Source organism: Fragaria vesca, linkage group LG6 (genome assembly GCF_000184155.1).
Source record: "Fragaria vesca subsp. vesca linkage group LG6, FraVesHawaii_1.0, whole genome shotgun sequence".
NCBI classification, from domain to species: Eukaryota; Viridiplantae; Streptophyta; class Magnoliopsida; order Rosales; family Rosaceae; genus Fragaria; species Fragaria vesca.
In genome coordinates, this window is record NC_020496.1 from 32,557,225 (window position 1) to 32,572,560 (window position 15,336).

At 39.7% G+C, this 15,336-nt stretch overlaps 3 protein-coding genes across 3 annotated transcripts; all 3 read left to right on the plus strand.

Annotated features, from left to right (window-relative positions):
• Nucleotides 1-6,784: 6,784 nt before the first annotated feature.
• On the plus strand, nt 6,785-8,548 carry LOC101310635. Its single transcript, XM_004306131.1, has one exon. It carries the CDS (start codon nt 6,785-6,787, stop codon nt 8,546-8,548), a length of 1,764 nt encoding a protein of 587 aa, XP_004306179.1.
• Nucleotides 8,549-8,563: 15 nt separating this feature from the next.
• Nucleotides 8,564-10,263, plus strand: LOC101310926. The gene is made up of 5 exons (XM_004306132.1): nt 8,564-8,874; nt 9,091-9,454; nt 9,532-9,729; nt 9,825-9,875; nt 9,994-10,263. Exons 1-5 carry the CDS (start codon nt 8,564-8,566, stop codon nt 10,261-10,263), a joined length of 1,194 nt encoding a protein of 397 aa, XP_004306180.1.
• Nucleotides 10,264-12,415: 2,152 nt separating this feature from the next.
• Nucleotides 12,416-14,546, plus strand: LOC101311215. The gene is made up of 5 exons (XM_004306133.1): nt 12,416-12,537; nt 12,828-13,062; nt 13,158-13,358; nt 13,662-13,841; nt 14,010-14,546. Exons 2-5 carry the CDS (start codon nt 12,919-12,921, stop codon nt 14,544-14,546), a joined length of 1,062 nt encoding a protein of 353 aa, XP_004306181.1. The 5' UTR covers nt 12,416-12,537; nt 12,828-12,918.
• Nucleotides 14,547-15,336: the final 790 nt, after the last annotated feature.

Below are 15,336 nucleotides of genomic sequence, written 5' to 3' on the forward strand. Positions count from 1 at the left end.
CCTTTGCTGTTAAATCTCCAGGTCCTTTGGTAGAGGCTGCCTCTGCACAGCCAAAGAAGAAGGAGAAGAAGAAGCCTGTAATTTGGCACTCGGAGTCAGTAGAGGCAACAACTTTGCCATCTGAGAATGCATGTACTGAGATTGGATTGCAAGGACCTATTCTGCAAGATAGCTCTTTGATCAGTGATGATGGTGGAGAACTAGGGATGACAATTGTCCCTACTTCGGCCTCTCCCAAGGCGACAATAGCTGCTTCCTCCAAGAAGAGAGAATGACAAGGGCGTTGTACTCTTTCTCCCAAGAAACTCAAAACCATTCTTGGGGGAAAGGTTCATGTGTTGCATGCTGAATCTCTAGGGCTGTCAGAGTCTGATCTTGACTCAACCCTGGTCTCCCTGAAGAAGAAGAAGAAGGTTGGTAGGCCTCTTGGTAGCCTTAACAAAGTACCAAAGCCTGTGAAGGAATCAGTTGCTCCGCCTCAACGTATCTCAACCCCAAAGTTTGGCAAGGGAGAGGCTAGCCCTAATAACAACGGCAATGAGGTAGCTTAATTTCCTTGTTTCTTACCTAGACATCTGATGGAAGACTATTCTTGTTTCGATTTTGATTTTACTTTGTTGTACACCAATTGAGGTCCGTAGACAATGGGTATTACCGCTACATGAAATTTAAATAGGAATAATTGGAAGTTAGATGTGTTAGGCTTAACTGAGCGCATTTGTTTGTAACAAGGTTCTAAAAAACGTTAGGTGCTAGTCGAGCGGACAGCACCCAAAAGATTAATCGGGGATTAATCAGTTTTCTATTTTTGTATTTATTTTAATTTTTAATACCAAATAATTATAAACATATAAAAATTGTCCTTATTTTTTAGTTTACTTGTTTAAAATTGGGCTTAAAATTCTATCAGATAAGTATACATATGGATCAATAAAACCAAACCCAAAAGGGTCACTCTCCCTTTACCATGCACTCCTCCACGTGTGTCAGCTCTATTAGAATCTCAAATCTCTCACCCAATTTCCAACTTCTTCGTTTACTCCGCCTTCCCAATTCTGTCAATCAATGAAACACGTATAGTAGAAAACGCAGAGGCTCACTACTCCACAAGTCCGACGAAAATTAGCTTCCAAATCTCAATCTTCTTCTTCTCTAGATCTTCCTTCTCTACAAGAAAAGGATCGCGATCTAAGCTCAAAAGTCCAACGATTTTCATGCTCCTCATCACCGTCTTCGAGTCTCAATCCAAACATTCCAGTAGGAAATCCAAGCGGCCAATCTAAAAAAAGAAAAAAAAGAAAAGGAAAACGCATGGCCTATCCGCCCAATCGGGCTACCCAGCTAACACGCCCAGCCGCCTAGTCGCCGTTAGGCGGCCGTTTTTCATGGTGGCGCCCAGCTCAAACAATTACCCCATAATTGGAACGGATTGGTGAATTCGGGTGCCTAGGCAGCTAGGCGGCGATTTTTAGAACCATGGTTTTTTGTAACAAGGGCTATCTATCTCTTTGTTAGTACTTGTTATCAATTAGACTTATTGGTTAGACTTATTGGTTGCAAGTAGGCAAATTGATGTAAGCGCCTTCTGATCATGGACAAGTTAATGAAATTGTCTATTCTCTGGAAAAAAAAAAAACAAAAAAACAAAACATGCAAGAATATGGTGAGTCTGTCATAACACGGTTGCGGTGGCCAATTTGTATACGTTATTGTTTGTGTATTTGACGTGAGAAGACAACAAGCAGACTATTGCGGTGGCCATGTAGTTTAATCTACACTGTTGATTCAGACATTCGCAACCTAACTCTGTCATGATTGTCTTTTCAATGGCTATGTTTTCAATTTAGTTTCACCGAGTGTTTCATTTCTATTTACCGATCGATTCCGCCCATTCCACTCCACCACTTCTCCATTTCGAGCTGCTGCAATTTGGAAGTACCCGACATCAGAACTTGAAATGAGAAAGTAACTCTCAATCCTACGTAAATTGAATGAGAAGATTAGAAACGAAAAAAAGAAAACAATGTTCGCATACTTCTGATCAAACAACTGTGTTGGACAAGGGAAGGGGAAGGGTGGATGGACGATTTGGAAGATATAAAGGGGGTTTGATAGCATTGCAAAGAGAGTGCACTGTTTGTGATTGCCTTATTTCCCGTGTTGTTGGCGTTGCATTCATTCTAAGACTACATTAGGTAGCTAGAGAGGGTCATGCAAATTTCTGCTGAAGTCTAAAATACCAAATTGCTCGTGTTCAGTACTGTACGTATGAGCTTAAACGAGATATATCACTAGTGGATTATGGATCTTAGCCGACGGAAAAATTAAATTCCGTCGGCTAAGATTTTCTTAGCCAACGAACATACTTTCGTAGGAAAGGTGAACCAATCCGTCGGCTATGATTTTATTATCCGACGGAAAAATTTGAACGGGAATTTCCGTCGGCTAGGACCTTTTAAGTCGACGGAAAAATTTGGACTGGAATTTCCGTCGGCTAGGATATTTTTAGTCGACGGAAAAATTTTCCGTCGACTAAGAAAAATAATCCGTCGGTTAAAAAAATAAAGCTGAATTATTCTCTGACACGCAGAAGGAATCTTCCGCTCGGTTAAGTTCCATTTTTCAACCCAGAATACATCATTCCTGCAAAAAACCTCCTCCTCTATATCACCTGCTCTAAATAAAACACCTCCCCGACGTCGCCGAAACACCTCTCACCATGAATTGAAGTTCAAGCAACTAATCTAGCTAGCATTTTAATTTGATCGTTGGTACATATTCTTCAACCTTTGTTATACATTTTCGAGGGAATTCAGTTCACCGGTCATATTTTCCGGCGAACTCTCCCATATTCGTTTAATTTGTTATTTTTATTGTGTGTGTGTGTGTGTATATACATATATACGATTAATTATATATGGTTTGATTAATATATTCTATATATATTAATTGTGTGTGGATTATTGATTAGATATATATGCATGTATACGTATATTGTGTGTGTATATATATATATATATATGGATGTATATATATGTGTGTGTGAATTTTTAATTTGTTGATTGTATATATTAATTTTGTTTATGCAAATCATATACGTATATATAGATTAGATTAGATTAGATTATATATGTTGTAGAAAATGATGATGTTTAATTATTAAATCAATGTATATATATATATATTATATATGTGATTAATGTATTCATTATCTTTTTTTATGTAAATCATGATGTGTATTAAATGATCGATATTTTGATGATGATATTTTCGTGGTGATATATTAAAACAATATTTATTTTCGTGATAATATTTTCATTTATGATCGATTATATTAAATTTGTGTTTGAGATCATATATATATATTTTATTTTGTTTATGCTTACATTAAATTTTTTATTTTCAGTTTGTGCTTAGATATATTTAATCATTTATTTTCGTGATGACATCGATATTTTCATGCATATATATATGGTCTTAAATCAAGAATTTGATTTGATGATGTTTTTGTTTAAATCAGTTATTTTTGTCACATTATGTTTTCGTGGTGAATACGTACCGTTGTTTACGCGAGCAGTACTTTTATAGTTAGATTTTTCGTTTCCCCTTATATTACAGGTTACAACATGGCCGACAAGAGTTGGATGCAGTTACATAGAGGGCATCCGCGATACATGTCACACCCCAATTTTCGAAGGATAAATTTCAAAAATTTGGGCATGATATAACTCAAAAATAAGACTCCAATACCTGCTCAACAATCCCAAACTAAACCCAAAAGCTGGAAATATAAATATCAACAAAACTCATCACTGAGTTATACATTACATCTCCTTAATCACATTAACTTCAAAAATCTAAGAAAATAAGGACGCTCAAATGTGCCTAAAAACAAACCGAAAATTATACAATAAAATGTACTTCATCTAATACCCAACTACTATGCTTCTGCCTCAACCCTGCTGATCATCACCTGCAGGTCTAACCCCTACACCATGAATTGGTGCACCGGGTTGTAAACAACAAACCCGGTAAACTAAAAAGCTTATGTGAGTAATTCTCAAAATTTACTTAACATCTCCATGCCAACACCACATAAGATAAAACCGGTAATTCCTGCTTTTAGAACTTAGTTCAGGAATCACCTCAAAACAATAAAATTCAAAAGTGAGTAAATAAGAAAACAGAACAATCCAATACAACAATCAAAATCATAAGTGAATCCTGCAAAAAGGATAGTTCAGGAAATTCACTAAAAATCATACAATTACGATTAAAGAATCTCTTGCATTAAGCATAGTTCAGGAGATATTCAAATAAAGAATTAAATAATAACAATTAAGAAAATGTTAAAACCACATAACCAATACTTTTACAAATACAAATGTACCCATGAGTCTCAGATACCAATAAGGTATCTCCCATGACCTACAACAAACACATGTACCCATGAGTCCCAGATATTAATAAATACCTCTCATGACCTACAATAACAATTTATGTACCCATGGGTCTCAGATACCTTCAGGTACCTCCCATGACCTACACCGACAGACGGACTAGAGCTCTATTCCTAACCGTAACCAATCACTCGGCCAAAGGCTTGGAACCCGGTTTGACTGTCCAATATCACATCACAAAATAATAATAGCGTCATAACCGTAACCAATCACCCGATTAAAGGCTTGGAACCCAGTTTGACTATCTACACAACAAATCACAAAAGAGTAGAATCATCATAACCGCAACCAATCACCCGATTAAAGGCTTGGAACCCAGTTTGACTATATATCTACACAACAAATCACAAAAGAGTAGAATCATCATAACCGCAACCAATCACCCGATTAAAGGCTTGGAACCCGGTTTGACTATCTAACTTGTTTTATCTTACCTATGAGCCGTTGACGATCAAGCTTATTTATTTTTAAAAAAAACAATAACATATACTTTAATTCAACATCATTAACATCATCATCATCATCATCATCATCACAATCATCAAAATCATTATCATAGCAACCACAATTATTTAAAAAACGTAACATTTAAATACCATCATATCTTTAATTCAACATCATCAACAACACAAAGAGCACATCATAAAATTATATCCTTCCACATTGATATAATTATATGAATAAATCTAGATATTTCCACAAGAAATAATCTATCAATCACCAATAAAATTATGATCACAAGGAACTTAAAATAATCATATAAGGAAAACTTGTTTTAACTTATCTATGAGCCGTTGGCGATCAAGCTCATTATTTTAAAACAAACCAAAAACATAATTTTTAAATTAAAATCATCATAATCATCATCAAAATCATTATCAAAAATGAATCATCATAATAATTATCATCATCATCAACACAATAATCATCCTCATCATCATCAACATTTTCACCAATCATAATCATCAAAATAACCATAAATAAATAGGTCACAGAGTGAACCTTAGTGAGATGTTACTCACCTAAAAATCCCGCTGCGTCTTCACAAAAAAACTCAAGAACTAAGCTCAAAAACAACTCCACAAGCTACCTAAACAACACAAATACTAACCTTAGTAACCAAACAACTAAAGAGAATATTGCACCCTTAACAAACCTTAACTCACGGGAGGACAACTTTCCAAGGTCGTCATAATTAACGACTCAATACAGTTGCCTCAAATCCTCAAAACCTAAACTCAAACCTCACATAAGCCTAAAATTAACCAAAAGGTCCTAGCATGCAATCTTGGTAACCAAAATCCACGAACCACATAACAACACAATTGTACTGATGAGCACTACCTAACCAGCACCACAAACACCACAGACACTACCGGACGCGCCGCCACGCGCCACCACAGGCGGTGGTGAGTGGGCCCCACGGGCCACCCCGAAACTTCTAAATCTACACAAACTCCCAACAGCAACCTTATAGAGCACATCAAAAGGAACACTTTTAATACCTGAGGTTAAGCTTGGTTCGGCCTTAAACTGCCCCAAACAGCCATCACAAACTCCACCCCCAAATCTGCAAACTAGTGCCCTAAACTTCAAACTTTAGATCACAAGAGAGGCATAAACATCTCTAGAGGAAGGAGGAGAGCAAGACTCACCCAACTCCGGCCTAAAACGCCGTCGAAACCAACAAAAATCCGGCAAGACCACCACAGCTCCTCCACCTAGCAGCGGCGTCTAGGCGGCGAGACGACGAGCGGCGCTGCCCTAGAAGTGAAGAGGAGGTCTGAGAAAACCGAACGAGACCGGCAGCGGTCGAATCGGCGGCCAGACGGTGGACCTCTGCTTCGGCGAACCACGTGAAGCTTCTCCGGCCAACATCTCTATCTCCGGCCTGCGATGCCGTGCTACACCACCCTAGACTTGGAGGCGACGTCCGACTGAGTTGAATGGGACTGGCGGCAGTCAAAGCGGTGGCCGAACGGTGGACTTCTGCTCCGGCAAGGATGAGGTCTGCGTGCGGTCGGGAGGAGAGGGAGAGAGCTGAACGGGGCTTTGATGCAATTTTAGGGTTTTCTAAAAATACCCACACACATTTTCTATTTATACTAAAAACCCCGAAAACCACAACACTTCCGTTGACCAAAACTTTCTCAAACGAAGTCCGTTTTACACGTGCCGCGTGTCTACAAACTCGTATCGCCATGCTCTACAACTTCCGTGAAGGAAGTTTAATGAGAAACCCAATGAATAAAAAGTCAACTAAAAGTCAACCAAATAAAAATAAATAGAAACTAGTATCTAAAAATTTCGGGATATTACAATACATGAGAGGAATTTTTGAATTTATCGAGTTTGTCCGTGGCAAGACTTCTCCTGGACAACTTTTCCACATTTGTCCATGCGGAAAATGTCGCAACAGATCTGCCAATTCTGTAACTTTTGAGGACATGTATGTTCACCTGTCACAATACGGTATTTGTCCCACACTTGTAGATATTCAAGCACAATGTAACCAGGGCGAGTCTTCCTCTAGTGCCAATTTTGGGGACCCTGGTGTGATAAATTTCTTAAACGATGCATTTCCGTCCGCCTCAGCATACGATGGAAGTGTTTCACAGGACAACAGCAATACAACCTTCCCTAATGTCTCCCAGGTCGGCAGTAGTGACTATGATAGTTATAACAGGCTTATGCGGCACGCACAGACACCGCTGTACCCTGGAAGTGAGCATACTATGTTGGAAACTGTCATGAAGCAAATGAGTATCAAAAAGAAGAGGAACAAGACCGTTGCTTGTTTTAACGATGACATTGCACTTCTGAAAGAGTTGCTTCCTGCTGACAACAACTGTCTGGAAAATTATGACAAGGTCAAAAGCATCTTGAGTGAGTTCGGTCTTGAGTACATCAAGATAGATGCATGTGTCAATAACTGCATCCTGTACTACAAAGGTTATAAGGATGCATTGGAGTGCCCACACTGCTATGAGCCGAGGTATGAATCCCACGCTCGTTCTAGACAGACAGGCCCCATTCTTAGGAAGGTTCTTCGCTATTTCCTATTGGGTCCTCGTCTACAACGTCTCTACATGTCTTCACATACGTCCAAACATATGAGATGGCACCACGAAAGGCACCAGCAGAGGCCGGATAGGCCTACGGTAGATCCGGATAATCTCACACACCCCTCTGACGGGGAGGCTTGGAATCACTTTGACCGTTCATTTCCTGATTTTGCCTCTGAATGTCGAAATGTCAGACTTGGACTAGCAACAGACGGATTCAATCCTATTGGAGACATGAATAACTCTTACGGTATATGGCCTGTGATAACATTTCCGCTCAACTTGCCTCCAAACATGTGCATGAGGACGGAGTATAATTTTCTTACTCTGTTAGTTCCGGGCAAGTATTCTTCAGGAAAATGCTTGGACGTGTACATGAGGCCATTAATCGACGAGCTCCTGCAGTTATATGAAAATGGAATCCATACTTTTGACAGGTATAGTAAGACTTACTTCTTCATGAGAGCAGCGGTTCTTTTTACCGTCAATGATTTTCCTGCTTACGAGATGATGTCTGGTCAAACTACCCATGGATACAAAGCGTGCCCTGTATGTATAGACGAGGTCAATTCCAGTCATCATACCCACAGAGTTGTTTACTTAGGATCCCGTAGATGGCTTCCACCAGATCACCCGTGGCGGTACGATGCACAACCATTTGATGGGACTGTTGAGCAAGGCCCGAAACCCGAAGGGAGGTTTGGTCAATGGATTCTGGATATGCTGAACCAGCACTGGTTTGGAATTTTGAGCAGCTCTAGGTATGTAAACGACCAAAATCCTCCCACCCCTGAAGAGTTTAAGTATTGGACACACAGGAGTTCATTCTTTGAGTTGCCTTACTGGTCGACGTTGAAGATCAGACACAACTTAGACGTTATGCACATAGAGAAGAATGTTTGTGACAGCATCCTTGGAACAATTCTAGACATCAAAGACAAGACCAAAGACACCGCCAAAGCTCGTGCTGACCTTGAAAAGATGGGTATACGTCGAAAGCTATGGATAAAGCTGAACAAATAGACCGGCAAACATGTAATGCCTCAAGCAGGCTACACGGTGGTTCCTAATAAGAGGTCAGAGATATTTAAGTGGCTTCGTGAGGTTAAGTATCCTAGTGGGTATGCCGGAAATATAGCTCGATGTATTAAGATGGGGGAAAATAAAATTATCGGGTTGAAGACCCATGACTGTCATATTCTGCTGCAACGTCTTCTTCCTGTGGTCATTCGCCCGTATTTGCAGAGTGATGTGGTTAACACGTTGGTGGCTTTGTCCAACTTGTTTCAGAGGTTATGTGCTAAAGAGCTAAAAAAGTCAGAGGTCCGGTCATTGCAAGACGATATTGCGTACATCATGTGCAAGCTAGAGAGGATCCTTCCCCCCCCCCCACTTTCTTTAGCATCATGGTCCACCTCATGCTCCACCTTCCTGAACAAGTGTTACTTACGGGTCCGGTACGATATACCTGGTGTTATCCAAACGAGAGGTATGTATGCAGTGTATACTTTTGTCAATAAAGTCTCACATAACATGAATTTTTGCAATAACTCTTTATTTTGCAGGCAACTTGGAGATTACAAGAAGACGAACAGGAACAAACGTTTCCCTGAAGGTTCGATCACAGCGGCTTACATTTCTAGTGAGTGTGTAACCTTCTACAAAACATATCTTAATGATGAACACACGGGAGGGGAATCTTCAGGAGGGGGAAATCAATTCCATTTATCAGTTGTTTCTGACGAAGTACAACCGTATGGCAGGCTAGGTAGGGAATACAGATTGAGTCGCGAAGAATTGAAGGAGGCTCATTGGTGCGTCCTTCAACATTGCGATGAATTGGAGGATTATCTGGAGAAACATTTGAGCAGGCAAAATGGGAATGAAGCCATTCACGAGAGAGATTTTCCTGACTACTTCCCGATTTGGGTACGTTCTTCTCAAGTTACTTATAATTTTAATTTATTTCTCATCATTTTGTTTGACTAAATTGCATTATTTTGCAGATGATGCATATTCAACAGAACCAACGTGAATTTTACGACCCTAATCTGCACTGTTTGGCTGGCGGACCGCTAAAGCACAAAGCACATGCAGGATGTTTTGTTAACGGGGTTAAGTTTGTGACATTAGAACGAGATGATGGTTGCATCACCCGAAACAATGGAGTCATGGTTGAGGGCAAGTCTCACAACTACTACGGGGTGCTTATCAGCATTATCGAACTAATCTAAGGGAACTGTATGCCAATCGTTTTGTTCAAGTGCAAATGGTTTAATACTGACCCAAATGTTTGCAGGAGTACGGTTACAGACCATGGTTTGTTATCAGTGAACACAAACACTTCATGGTATGAGAATGAGCCGTTTGTTATTACCGCCATTGCACAACAAGTCTTTTATCTTGATGATCCGGCTATGGGTGAGGGTTGGAAAGTGGTGCAAGTAATGTCACATAGGAATATATAGAGTGCAGCTACATTAGGAGGGGATGAGGGTACGGAACCGAGCTCTTTATCGAACGAACCATATCAAGAGGAAACTCCACCTGTAATTCCCAATGACGTGGACATTCGCGTCAACGACCAACACGTTCCGGCCATTACAGGTTACATTGAAGTTACAATGCCCGAACCCGAAGAAGATGACGAATACGTGGACGAAGAAGATGAGGATTCAGAGGAATTCGAGGAAGTTGATGATCCCGAAGACCAAGATTATGAAGACGAGTATGATTAAATCTTAATTTGGGGATGTATTATATTCTTTCATCGGTTTATTATGAATTTGCATAACTTCGGAGATCGATGTATTAACAATTCTATTTTCATATATCGAGCGATCGGAACACTTTGCGTCAAATATGTTCACGGCCTTTATTATTATTACTATTCATAGCAAATAAGAAAGAATTTGAAAAGAATTTATTTCCTAGCTGACAGAAAATTAACTTTCCGACGGCTAAGATCATTCCTAGTCGACGGAAGCTTAACTTTCCGTCGGCTAGGAAAATCTTAACCGACGAATTAATAATTTTCGTTGACTAAGATTTTTGGCGGTTTTAGAATTGGACTGTTTTTTATTTTGTGAATTTTTCCCCTAGCCGAGGAATTATTTATTTTCCGTCGACTAGGACTTTCTTTACAGACGAATTATTTATTTTCCGTCGACTAAGAGGACGAAAATTTTGACGGTTTATTATTGCGCTTTTTTTCCGCGAAAATTGAAATTTTCTTAGCCAACGAATTTTTTCCATCGCCTAAGTTGGTATTGACCAACTGTAAAAGCCTATCTTGTCGACTTTTTTTCTCTTTACTTTGTTCGATCTCTCCTCCACTCCGCTGCCGACGAGCTCCAATCCTCCACCCGACCACCACAGTCAACGCCACCTCGTCCGACCCCACACCTCCACCCCAACCGACTGCCCAGAACGTTTAACTCCACCACCCAATCCAAGCCTCCTCCACCGCCTCCTACACCCATCACCGCCTCCTAGACACCACCACCCCAGCCGACCTAAACCCTAAGCTAACCCGTCCGACCGCCTCTCTCTGTCTCTGTCTCTGTCTCTCTCGATCTCTCTCTCTCTCTCGCCCTCACCCTCACCAGTTCCTCCACCCAAACCGACTGCCCAGAACGTCGTCCTCCGTTGTGTTTGGCAGGTTAGTCTCTTAAACTCTCCGATTTTCTTACTCTGTGATGAATTGATGAATTCATCTCTGGGAGCCTCCTCTTCTGTGAATTGATGACCGAGTGTGAAACTGTTTGTTTAGTAATATATGTGTTTGATTTGCTGACGTTGAAGCCTATGCAGGGCAAGCATTACCCCAGGAACTGTGTTGATCACTCTGGCTGGAAGGTTCAAGCGCAACAGGGTTGTTTTCTTGAAGCAGCTTTCCTCTGGCTTGCTTTTGGTCCTAGGTAAGGAGTTGTTCTTAACCGAGTGTGAAACTGATTTTGCTTTTAGTTACAAAGTAGTGTCTTTTGTGTTGGTGACCTTGTGATCAATGTGCATTTAGCTGGTTATGTTTGTGTCATTGTGCTGCTGGTTGATTTTGTTTTGTGGCTCTGGTTATGTTTGTGTCTTGCAGATTGCATTGCTATCTCTTGATTCATGGATTCTACCTATGGTTTAGCCGGTTATGCTTAATGTCAGTTTTCCATGTTTTTCTTTTATCCAAGTTTATGTCTGCTGTTAACCAAAAGAGATGGTATTCAAATGTGTTGGCATGTTGTTCTAGTGATGAAGAAATTGGCAGGATTATTGCCTTTGTCATATTGCTGCTACGGTGTTTGGATGATGATGTTATTTTGTATCTCCTAATGCCAAGTAGAGATGAAGTTATGCAAAGATGAGGTAGAGATGAGTTGCTTTGGTGTATGTTGTTGGTTATATACAAAGTGCATATGCCGTTTAGTTAAGGCCAAACTTGTAGATGGTTACAGATTTTACATGAATGATAGTAGAGTGCAAGTGAATTTCAAAATGTCTATGGCAGTCATATGGAGACCTTTAGTTTTTCAATATGCAAAGCCAACTTATGAAACAAAAAATTTCAGAGTTTAAGAATTTTCAATTTTTCCTCATATTGTGGTTTTTCTGCTACACTCTGCCATTGTTATGTCCATGTGAACTGTGATTTAACACCAAGCTATCTCTACTCCCAATAAGTGACTTAGATATCTGCACTATAACTCATTACTCCCTATAAACTTGTTGTATTGCAAGAAAGATGCTGATCATTGGGAAGAGGAAGCAACGCTCCGAGAGGGCTCAACAGATGATGGAGGCCTTATGTTACCAGACTACTGCCGGCCAGCCCACACCTTTGCCGGCTGGAAGAGTACCACCAGGGGCTCCTCCTTTGCTCATCAAGCCGGCCTTTATACCATCCGATACGACTTCCACTGCTGAGGCGACGACCGGAACCACTGAAGTGTCATCCACATCGGCTTCCGAAACCAACAGGCCCATTCCTAGTGCCCGCTGTAAAGCAAAGGCCGCCACTACAGGTAATGATGTTTCTTCTTCTTGGCATATATCGGGGTTAAGTTTCTGCAAAAATAAAATTTTAAAAAATCTTTTAATTTTTTAAATAAAAGAATAAAAAAATAAAAAAATCGTTTATTTTTTTAATTTTCTTGGCATGATTAAAAGGCTTATTTTTTTTGTAGTTTTATTTATTTATTTAAAATAATAAATAAATAAAATTAAAAAATTAAAACAATTATTATTCTTTTACTTATATTAACTTGAATCTTTTTTGCAAATGATACCTAATATTTTGTTTTATTTATTGTAGGTCCAATCGAGTATATTTTGTGTGTGGAAAGGCGACGGAGGCGTTATGCAAGAAGCTAGGGGGGAAGATACCGATCGAGTATTTCCCTCATATGAAAGGGCCCAAGGTTCAAGGGGTCAACAGTCTTTTGGTCAAGGACATTGGGTCGGCCATACGTAGCCTGGTTGGAATGAGGGCTAGGACGTTCCACGACCTTGAGCAATCGGAACAGTGGAAGGTGTGGAACGCATTGTCGGTAAGTACATAAAAATTAATTTACTTAGTTTGGTTTATTTGAATAGTTTTCAATTAATACTTTTGTTGATGTATTAATTTATTTTTATTTCTTAGCCATGGTACATGTGGGACAACAATGACATTGTGACGGTGAGGTGGATCATGGACACGGCACAGGCTAGGTACAAGGAGTGGAAGTGGCAGTGTCACAATGTCTACCAAGAGCGTGGACCAGAAGGGATGCCGACGGAGTTCTATGGGAGGGAGGATGAGTGGGCCTTTCTCTGCACGCATTTTGAGAGCGACGCGTTCAAGGTATGTGTATATTTCCTTTTGGTGTATGTATCACTACTCATCTTAGAGTAATATATTATTAATTTTGTTACAATAATATATTTTTTCAAGCATTTTTAGAATAATATATTATTAAATTTGTTCTTATTAAAAAAAATAAAATTGTAAAACTTAACATTGCTGACGATTATGCATGATGATTTTGTGGCTTTGGTTATGCTATTTATTGCCATGTTTTAGGTTTATAGAATAAAATATTATTATTTATTTTCTTAATTAATAAAAAAATATAATTAATGATATTTTATTTATATCGTGTATTAGAAACTCTCGAACGCGAACAAGAAGAACCGTGGTAAGAAGACGATGCACCACCACAGCGGGTCTTCTCCTATTGTCTACATCATGGAGGATCTGAGGAACAAAGGTGAGCCCTTGCCGATCATCAAGGGATTCGAGCAGAGCTATGTGAGACCCGGTGACGAAGTGGCCACCAAGAAATACGTAAGTGTATTTCCTTTAATTATTTATTTAATTATGTCTCTTTGATTTGGATACTTAGTATTAATTAAGAATTATGTTGGTGTAATTGTTGTTGAATTATGTGGTTGGTGTAATTGTTGTTGAATTATGTGGTTAATTGGTGTATTCCTTGGTGTTTTATTTACGCAGGAGGAGATGCTTGCGTTGGTCAAAAGCCGAAAGACAGACTTGAAGAAGATAAATCCAGAAGCTACAGAGGAGGAAATGATGGAGATCATTCAAACACAACAAATTGATGTGTTGGACGCTGTGTTGGACAAGCGTAAAGGGAAGGAGATACGAGGGATGGGACGAGCAGGTGAGCGAGACTTGAGCCAGTCCTCGTCCGGTTCGACCTTGCGGAGTCGTGCTCCTCCAAATCAAGACAGGGAAAGGATTGAACGCCTTGAGCGAGAGGTCCGTGAGTATAAGGAGCGGACTGAGCTGGCTGAGGTCGAGTCTGCGTGGTACCGTAATCAGTACACTACTGTTAACTCACGGATGGACCAGATCTTCTCTCGCCTAGGTCTGGAACCTGAAGGTCCGGCTCCTCCTCATTCTTCTCCGGGTCCTCCTCCTCCTCAGTCATCTCTGATTCCTCCTCCTACCCAGTCGTCTCCACCTCCTCTTCCTACTCAGTCGTCTCCGGCATTTGTTGACAAGGATCAGTTTTTGAACCTCTATTAGTCGAATTTTAGTTTGTATGAACACAATTTTAATTATTAATGCATAATTTTTATATTATTAATGATTCGATTTATATATTTAGTTTTAATATAATTATTTCTAAAACAACCGAAACAAATATCTATTTTATCGGTAAAAAAATTAAAAACCAAAACAAATAATTATTTGTGAAAAAAAGATTCTAAAAAAAAAGATTCTGATCACCTTAGTCGACGGAAAATTGAAATCCGTCGGTACTTGTACAAATCTTACTGACGGAAAATTCAGTACTTGTACAAATCTTACCGACGGAAAATAAAATTTTCTGTCGGCCAAGAGTGAATAACGACCGACCATAGACCTTCTTAATCGACGAAAGAGACTCATTTCCGTCGGTATAAGACAATCATTACCGACGGAAACATATATTTTCCGTCGGCTAAGAAGGAACAGAACCAAGACCATATCGTCGGCTAGATCTTAACTGACGGTCATTATCCGTCGTCTAAGAAACTTGAATCCTAGCAGACGGAATATTTCGTCTGTAAAGAAGCCAATTTTTTGTCGTTTAGGTAAATTTTAGTCGACGGAAGTATAGCTGACGGATTTTTACCGTCGTTTAAGAAACAAGAACTTAGTCGACGATTATTCCGTCGACTAGAATCCGTCGATTAAGATATTTCTTAGTCGACGGAAATATATGTTTCTGTCGGCTATTGTCTAAGCAGACGACTGTTAGCCAACGGATCTTAGTCGACGGATTTTCCTTTGGCTATGATCTTAGTAGACGGAATATGTTTCTTAACCAACG